The sequence below is a fragment of the Rhagoletis pomonella genome, unplaced genomic scaffold, assembly GCF_013731165.1.
Source record: "Rhagoletis pomonella isolate Grant_MI unplaced genomic scaffold, Rhpom_1.0 Rhpom_scaffold_00009, whole genome shotgun sequence".
Classification (NCBI taxonomy): domain Eukaryota; kingdom Metazoa; phylum Arthropoda; class Insecta; order Diptera; family Tephritidae; genus Rhagoletis; species Rhagoletis pomonella.
In genome coordinates, this window is record NW_023458563.1 from 28,787,772 (window position 1) to 28,797,887 (window position 10,116).

General features: G+C 33.6%; 1 protein-coding gene across 1 annotated transcript in view; it reads right to left on the minus strand.

Moving 5' to 3' along the window:
- Positions 1-4,244, minus strand: part of LOC118745694 (glutamate receptor ionotropic, kainate 2-like) — a gene marked incomplete at its 5' end in the record, with an annotated part of 79,221 nt that extends 74,977 nt beyond the window's left edge. The window contains 1 exon segment of the mRNA XM_036479287.1: positions 3,587-4,244. Within this exon segment, the coding sequence (XP_036335180.1) occupies positions 3,587-4,244 (658 nt within the window).
- Between the last annotated feature and the right edge of the window lie 5,872 nt (positions 4,245-10,116).

Sequence of the window (10,116 nt, forward strand, 5' to 3'; positions counted from 1 at the left end):
GTGGTCGAATCTTTCCTTTTCAACTCGCCACTTTTACAATTCGTCTTAATATTTATGAACTGGTTTCTTTGAGTATAACTGCTGCAATAACAGTCGCCCCGAGCAAATTCGTTAATCGGAGGTAAATGCAAGATCGCATTAAGGGTGTATGAGGGCGTCAGACAAAGGTGCGCTTACACAATTTCATTTAGCCATCTGAAAAGTCAATTCGTATAAAATAAACATGCATCGCATGGATGAACTGTTAAATAGTTAGTTAGTTCAGAGCTTTTTTAACTGTAAATTCTGATGAAGTTGTGTTTTTCTATTATATATGTATATGCTCAAAACAACGTGGAGTAAGTCATTTTTGCTAATACAGTAATTTTCGTCATGTTTCGTAAGCACTTTGAAATGAAGTCTTCTTCGATGATATGCCCAAGTACCAAAATTTCACTGTGATGAGCATTTCGCTTGCGATGAAAGTGACAGATCTCCTGCGATTTCTGTACGATAATGTAGAGAGCAAGTAAGTAAGTACATTACTGACAACATATGTACATATGAAGCTGTATCAAATTTCAGTACGTTAGCATAAGCGGTTCCAGAGATAAGCGATATAAAAACTTCAGTTTGTGGCACCCCCACGCCCCTCTTACAATACCCGCCATTTTCCGTCATAAGTACGGTATTGATAACATATGTAGCTGTGTCAAATTTCAGAACGTTGGCTTAAGCAGTTTCAACGATAAGCGATATTAAAAGTTCAGTTTGTAATGGGAGGTACCAGGCCCCCTTTTCCAATACTTGCCACTTTCCTTTGTGAGTACGGTATTAATAATATATATAGCTGTGTTAAATTTCAGGACGTTGGCTTAAGCGGTTCCAATGATAAGCGATATGAGAATTTCAGTTTGTATGGGAGATGACACGCCCCGTTTTCCAATACCTGATTTTTTTCCATGATAACATATGCGACTGTGTCAAATTTCAGCAGGTAGCATGAGCGATTCCAGGGATAAGCAATATGAGAAGTTCAGTTTACATGGGAGGTGCCACGCTCCCTTTTCAAATACCTGCCACTTTTCGCCATAAGTTCGGTATTGATAACAATTATAGCTGTGCCAAATTTCACGACGTTAGCATAAGCGATTTCAGAGATAAGTGATAGGAGATGTTCAGTCTAAATGGCTGGAGCCACGGCCCCTTTCCCAATAGCTCCCAGTTTTCGCCATAAGTGGGGTATTTATAATTTATGCATCCGAGCCAAGTTTCAGTTCCCCAGCGTAGTTGGTTTAAGAGATATATTGGCGCGCTCAAAAAAAAGGTTGCAACATTTTATTGTGACGTATGTATATGTGTAGATGTTCATCATCCTCCCACTGAATAACAACGTTAGGAATATCCCGACCCCAGCGCCTCCTAGTGTGTAATTTTTTAATCCAAATATTCTTTTCATCTGGCTAACAAATGTTCTAAATATGAGCCATATCTGCAACTAAATGCAGTTTTTAAGAATATCCCGACCCCAGCGCCACCTAGCGATTAAATTTATAGTATGAATATTTCCCTTCAAGGTGCTGACACATGTTCTAAATATGAACGAAATCGGTCCAGCCATTTGGTAGTTTAGTGACATAGAGTATACGTAGGACTCTATGAAATTGTGTAATCGTGTCGTTTCAGCTTTCTTAATTTTTTGGCAACAACAACCAAAAGTTTTGAATTTTTTTCATCGACAAAGCTTCCACATAGAAGATCCAAAAAAGTACTTATTACAGAATTGAAATCGGTTAAGCCGTTTGGTCAGGCATCGCGGTCATACGAAAGACATTTCATTTTTATATATGAGACATTCTTTTTCTTATCGGACACCAAAATTGGTGTCACAGTTTCGATTGGCTTAAAATTTTTGTATGGGTTCTATACACGAAATAAGCTAATACGTGTTCGAGGATTTTTTTTTGCTTTTTTCTTTAGAGATATGATCTGCCAAAGTTTGCATTTTTTCTTGATTCTAACTAATCATGTACTCCCTCAAATTGATATATCTCGGGTTCTGCCCATCGTAGAGATTTCATCTTAACGCCGTTTTAAAGCTAAAGAAACGAGCTTAATATTTCTATATATAAGAAGGTCAAGAGATGGTTTATTTTGTGAGAATCAACATTTTTTTGTAATTTGTTTTCCAAAACTTATGTTTATTATTTAGTAAGGTGTTAAGCCTCGAGTTTGTGCAAGAATTTAAATTTTATTGCATATTCCGATAGAACACCTATCCAGGTATAATATTTGTATGGCAAGATTTTTCTCTAAGGCGACAAACCCCTAAAAATGGGTGTGACAATCGTAGGCACAGTATATACAGTAATAAACCTTTTCGCAGTTTTTTACCATTTGGTCCCCGAGGAGTACTTTTGGGTTGTGTGTAGCGTTTTCGTTTTGCGCGCACGGCAACACTTACTGTGGGGAATTTCGCCTCATGATTAGAAAAGTTCTTGCGAGGATAAAATATACATAATTATGTGTTATTTATGAACAAAATGTAGGTTAAGTATAATATTCATCTTTAATGTATACTGATATTCATGCTTAATGAAGAATAATATCAATCGTTAAGTACATAATTAACGCTTGTGTTGTATAAACTGGAAAACTCAAATCGTAATTAAAGCACTGAATGGAGTTTTCTTAAATGTAAGTTTAAAATTAAAAAAAGTCCATTATAAGATTATATTTTTATGAAAAACGTAAATTTTGTGAATTTATCAAGCAAAATTCTAAATTTCCGAATATATCTCAGTCTTTATTTAAAAAAAAACAAGGTTTGTATAGTTATAGAGACCCCAATGCCTGCCAGCGCATCCGCCCAGACAGTTCATTAAGCACACCCAAGTTTGAGTGATCTACAAGTTATAAACGTTTTCAGAATTTAACAGTTCATTATCAAGTACGGTGTAATATAACAAGTTATACACTGAACTATGATAATCTGTACTAGTATCTATAATAATAGACAATAATTTGCAATGTTTTTACACTTTTGCAATTAATTTCGGTCATTATTACACAGCCATGACTTGTGCCACTCTGCCATAGTACGGTTGTTGCCCCCTTTCATACCACAGTAATTTTGTATACAACTCTGAATGAACAAAATGCATGCTCCGTCTCATTATCAACCCTGATCAGATTTTACCCCCGAGGAGTACTCAAAAAGGTTTATTACTGTATATACTGTGATCGTAGGACTAAAGTTTGCAAAACGCAGATTTTATTGCGGATTTCGGCAGAATATCGCTTCGTTAACAACATTTGTTCCACAACTTTTTGAATGAAAGAATATTCTAGAAATGGGCGTGGCTATATTAAAACCAAAGTTCAAAAATTTAGACTTTATTGTGGATTTCGCCAGAATATCTAATTGGAATTGACACACATGAAATATGTTGTTACAGTTGGAGGTAGAGTCCAAGAAGTCCATTTTCACTTTGACTATTAAGTTATGCATTTTATTAAACAAATGATAGCTGCTACTTTCTCTAATTTTAAATACTCTAATATCCATGCCCATACTATACATACACAGGAAAATTCAGACGCTTACCTTTAGTATCAAGTAGACCTCCGATCTGTGTCAAATTACAATCCCGCTGCACTATGTAGTCAAGCATTGTGGATTCCATGAGAAAGGCGTAGTTACCTTTGTTCACGCGCCTTATACCCTCTTCGTAGGTGGAAGTGAAAGCGATAGCTTTCCTATTCTCCATGTTGCGCCACATTTTTCGATATGTTTCAATGATTGAGTCGCGAAAAAACGTCATAGTGGAGCCACTTTCCAGTGTGCCGTAGAAGATCTCGGTTTGGCTGGCCAAATCCTCAGCATTTTCAATAGGAGTTATCATGCGTTCGACGGTTAAAAATGCCGCTAAGTTAGCTGTGTACGAAGCAATGATAATAAGCGTGAAGAACCACCATATAGCGCTAACAATACGTGTGGATATCGACTTAGGGTTTATGTCAGATCCTTGCTGCATCAACGTGCCAATTGTAAACCAAAAGCTATTAGATAATGAAAACTGGTTAGTTATGGCAGGATTTCTCATGTCACATGGATATTTGTCTCGCCACTCGATTGGTGAAAACTTTGCCACGATGTAGATGGTGAATGAAACCAAAAAATAAGCAGCTAAAACGTAGAGCCACACATCATAGGCCAGTGGATTCATGAAGGAAAACAAGCGAGAAGCCGGTGTGGTTGGCACCTAGTAGATAGACGACAGGGGACAAAGTACATAAGTATATATTTTTCTAGCAAAGTATTGACGTCGTTCGGAAATGTAAAATAGTAATACAAATGTTAATTTATTTTATATATTTATTTCTTACAGCTTAATTAAGCCCAGCTTGAACTTGTGCTGGCTACTGCATTAATAATAATAGATTGGCGCTTACACATATCGCACACCGTCTTCAAAAGAGTCACAACTCAAAATTTGTCATTTTTGAAATTATGCGCTAAAAATGTACACAGACCTTTTATTTACCTTTCAGCAAAAGCTGGAGCAAATTTTTGTTATAATTTGTTAAAAAACCTAAGGTAAAGTCGTCCTTGCCCATATGATTAACATGTGCTACGAAATAGTTTTTCGCATTTTCTGACTCTTTTGAAGACGGTGTGCTATATGTTAATGTTTGGCCGAGCTTCTCCTCCGATTTGTGGAGTGCGCTTTGATATTGTCACACAAAGCGGAGGGACCTACAGTTTTACACCGACTCCGAACGGCGATTGTATAATGATGAGAAGCTGTTTTTCATGGCAGAAATACACTCGGAGGTTTGCCATTGGCTGCCGAGGGACGACCGCTGTTAAGAAAAAACATTTTTTTTCTATATTTTTTTTTTGCGATGTTGCTTTGACCAGGGCTTGAACCCTGGTGCTGCGGAGTGGAAGCGCGCACTGCTTACCACTACACCACAGCGGCCGACTGCATTACACTGAGAAAAAAACGGGTTGTAAAATGAAATTTTTTTGTTTGATTACCGTTTGAAAATGTTCGTATTTAAATCAAGTGAAAAGTAATAAAAAAAATGGAAATATTCAATTCAAATACGCCCGTATTAAAATGAACCATTTTTCACTGCACGGATGGCATTTTGAACGTCTCGGATGCTTTCTACCTTTTATTAGCTCGGGAGGTAACTATGCAATATTGATGCGCCTAAGCGATTTAAATTCTCAAGTTACATACCTGTTGACAGTACGAATGGGAATTTTAATAGCGAGGTTTTAGTTATTTAAACTATAATTTTATTCTTATGTAATTAAGGGAGTATATGTATGTATCGTCGTCTCAGAAAACGGATGTCGAATGTTACAAAACACGGTTTTGAGAAAATTGACTTTGAAGTTTAAGGTCGAATTAATCCGGAACTGTACGGCAAATTTTTGTAATTTTTGAAGGAGACGTAGTTGGTGTTATTAGTTTTGATTTTCTATATTTTTACATCTAATATCTCTTAACGTTAATGAGAGAATTAAATTTTCATTCCTTACACATTTGTCGTAAGTAGCGTTTACTGACCACTTTATTTTGTCCATAGAACATACGACAATACTAAAGTAACTATTTCAACGACGATGATATAGTTTGATGAAAAAAACAGACATATTTATTAAATAATGTTTACTTATTAGAAAAACATAACAAAAACATATTCATACTTAAATTCAGTCTTTTGTACATTTTTATATCTTTCATTTCATTGGGGACTCAGTGCAAGCTAAAATATAAAAATTTAAAATTAGTTACTTAGTTTAATTTCCAATTTTAATTGTGTCGTTATAGTAGAGGACCATCGAATTGTTGTAAGTTCAAAGTTTTGCGATACATACGACAAATGTTTTATGATTAAAAAAAGATTACATTTGTATGGGAATTTGTCATATGTGCCACATGCGACAAATGTTTTATGATTTAAAAAAAAGTACGTTCGTATGGGAATTTGTCGTATGTGACGCATTTTCGGCACATAAAACAAAAGGCATACCCAATCATTAATATTATGTAACATACGACAAAATGCGCTCGAAATATCTCAAAAACTAAGGGAGATATAAAAAATGGATTGGGGAAATCAAAAGAGCATGTCCAACTTAGTAAATCTGCATCAAAATCCCAAAATCGTGATTTTGCACATTCGTCATCCGTTTTCTGAGGCGACGGTATACAAATCGTTCACAGCGGTGACAACACATACACCGTACATACATGGTACGACATAATCCCTGCAGGGAAACCCCAAACTAGTCAGGAAAAATATTAGTTTACAACTAGAATTTCCTGACTGAAACCGAACTAGTTCGAAAATTACCAGACTTATACCAAGTACAAACTATTTATTCATGCCCTGTTTTGACTTCGACAGTTTAATACAATAAAGTAAACAAAATATTATAACTTTTATTTGGGTATATTGTAAACCATTAAAGGGAGTACGTATTCAATTATACAAGACCTGTTAAATAATGATTAATATTCATAATGATTATTAATTAAAGCATGTTTCTTTGGATAACCGTTTAATGAGTAATAATTAATATTTTCAATTATTTTTGACTTGTTTCAATTACACGATTATAATTATTTGATTAATTTCTATTATTAATCATCAAGAAAAACTATTGACACTATTATATCATTCTTATCCAAATCTCAAATTTTAAACATTAATTATTACTTTTGTAAAATTTTAAAAAGAAAAGACTGGAATGTGCAAAGTTAATGAATTTAATTTATTTTAATAAAAACTTTTATTTTTATTTTACTTCACTCAAAAATGAACTAAAGTCTTCATTTTATTTTTAACGAAAATGTTTCCTTTGGCATATTCAATATTATTAAAAAAGATAAAAATATACTATTTATTGCACCTGAAACCTTTTACTTTTAATAACCCTTAATGAAAAATGTGTAATATATTAAAGTGTACTTAATAAAAAGTGTTTTATTGTATATTCATGAATTCATTTTTTTTTACTCCCAACGTAGTCGTTTTGGTCCTAATAGGACTAGTATTTTTCTGTCTATTTTGAACTAGTATGAGACTGGTATATTTCTGACCGAAATCTGACAATTGCCATCTCGTAGGACATACCCATGTTAAAAATACCAGTTGATTGCATGGAAAAAAGAGAGTTGGCTGACTAGTTGGGCATGCGGTGCATACTAGTTGTGAGGTAGTTTACAACTAGTACGTTTGACTACAGGGATGCTATAAACGCGCGCTGTGATGTTGATTGATCAACATTTGAAAATACATTTACATGTATGGCTGTAGCCAATGGCGTAGCCAGGATTTGGCTTTGGGGGGGGCCGTGAAAAAAATTTCCATCGATAATTTAAATTTGTGACACACAATGGCTAGAGGCGTCGCCTGAGTGCATTCTTTCATATATTTATGTATGTGCCAGTTTTACCGTTATATATTTTTTATCTACTCGTTTATTCCATGGGGTCTTAATGCTTTATTTAAATTTAAAAAATTAATTTACTATACCGTTTTAAAAATCTGAAAGTTCACTGCGGGAAATTTTTGTATTCTCTTTTTGTCTTCGCCTTCTCGTTTTTGCCTTTATAAGTTTTGAAAAAAGGTTTTGAACGAACCATTATATCACATTCCTAGGCAAGTTTTGAAAGAATATTTTCGATACTAAATTTTATTAAAACAAAATGTTGAAATCAGCTTCATATAGAAACCATGTCATCGACACTCACATATTGACTAGATTTGACTATTTATTTTATTATATTTTAATTGGAATTATTTGTTTATAAAAATATAGTTTATTCCTTAACAAACACTAAATGAAAATAAGTTTAATCTTTGAACAACATTAAAAAAAATCGACATACTTTCGTAAAAATTTCAAACTTTCTATTTCAATTTTATCTCTTAATATTTTGCAGTTTTTTAGCTCATTCAATTTTAGTCTAATAAAGTGCAAATATTTAAAGTAGCTGTGATTTATAGTTGATGTATGGCATATTTTTGACGATGTCGGTAATTTTCTTCCATATTATCTAAGTATGTTCAACGATTTTTTAATGAAGAAAATGAGCAACACCTTCATCAAAAAAAAAAATATATATATAATAAAAATCAACGATAAGTCGCAGCTATGTATTTTAAACTTGCGCTTTATTTGAATTGATCGGGCTACAAAACTGCATACTCAAAATATGTATTTAATATATATTTATAGGAAATCTAATTAAAAAGCTTTACGAATGTTTGTTGAATTTGTTAATGTTGCGCAAAGATTAAACCTTGAATTTATACGGGTTTTGTTAAAGTGTAAACTGCATTTTTATAAACAAATAATTAACATTATATACTTTTAAGATAAATGGCCAATCTAGTTAACATGTATAAAGTTTTGATAAGCACTTGAAATGTCAAGTTTTAGTACTGAATTCAAAGAAGATGTCTCTTTTATCCATTCATAATAACTTTAAACAATTTTTGTGTTAAGAAGTGTATCTTAAAATATCTGCCTTGACATTTATGTTAAAAGTGTAAAATATGTAAATGTACCTACATAAACTTTCCCGTGAATACCATCAAAGCATTGGTCTTGAAGGGAATCTATGTATGCATGCATGCATATTAGCAAATTAAAAAGTCGATACAATTTACAGTCGAAAAGTACAGTTTTTGTATAGATTATTTCGCAAATATTCAAATACATAATCCACAAACCGATAATTTTATATATTCATTAAAAGATAATTTGTCATCATTCTGAAATAAAAAATTATAAATCGGAAGGGTAAAATAGTATTGTGTTATTAATTCAAAAATAACAAGTAAGAAAGTCTAAGTTCGGGCGGAGCCGAACATTAAATACCCGGCGCAAGTATTAAATATATGTTTTTTCACCTTTCCGAAACCTTCCGCTAGATGGTAAGCCGGGGTGTATCAATTTTGAGTAAATTATCGTCCTTCAATTTCGAAATATTGAAGTTTCAAGCATTTCTGAAATTTACCGTTATATGAGAAGCGGCCGTTATTTTAGTCCGATTTCAATAATTTTCAACGGTTTGCTTATATGTGGCAAGCACAATAACCACACCGAGTTTGGTACAAATTGGTAGAACGGTTACCGATATACTTATATGTGATCATAAGTGGGCGGTGCCACGCCCATTTTCCAAAATTTTACCATAAACGTATTTCTTGGTAAAGAATTGTTGCAAGCATCAATTTTGAATAAATTAGCTTCAATATTTACTGATTTATCGAAGATTTTGTATTTCTCTAAATTACCGTTATATGGGATGTGGGCGTGGTTATTGTCCGATTTTAAAAAGTTTCAGCGATTTTTTATGCTGTACCAAGGCCAACAACTGTGCCAAGTTTGGAAGAAATTGGTGCAGCGGTTACCAAGATATACACATGTAACCATAAGTGGGCGTGGCTACGCCCATTTTCCAAAAATTTATAATATTCTTATTTTTCGACTAAAAATTATTATAAATATCAATTTTGAGTGAATAATCTCCAGTAGTTACTAAAATATCGCAGTTTTCGTATTTCTGAAAATTACCGTTATATGGGAAGTAGGCGTGGTTATTGAGCGATTTTAAAAATTTTCGGCCATTTGGTATGCTGTATGAAGGCCAACAATTGTGCCAAATTTGGAAGAAATTGGTGCAGCGGTTACCAAGATATACACATGTAACCATAAGTGGGCGTGGCTACGCCCATTTTCCAAAAATTTATAATATTCTTATTTTTCATCTAAAACTTATTATAAATATCAATTTTGGGTGAAATATCTTCATTAGTTACTAAAATATCGCAGTTTTCGTATTTATGGAAATTACCTTTATATGGGAAGTGGGCGTGGTTACAGCCCATTTTCAATACCAACCTACCTTGGATTAAGGGAAACCTACATACCAAATTTCGTTGAGATATCTCAATTTTTGCTCGAGTTATCGTGTACACGGACGGACGGACAGGCGGACAGACGGACGGACAGACAGACATGGCTTAATCGATTTCTTTTTTCATCCTGATCATATATGTATACATTTGTCTATATCTATCTCGATTCGTTTTGGCTGTTAC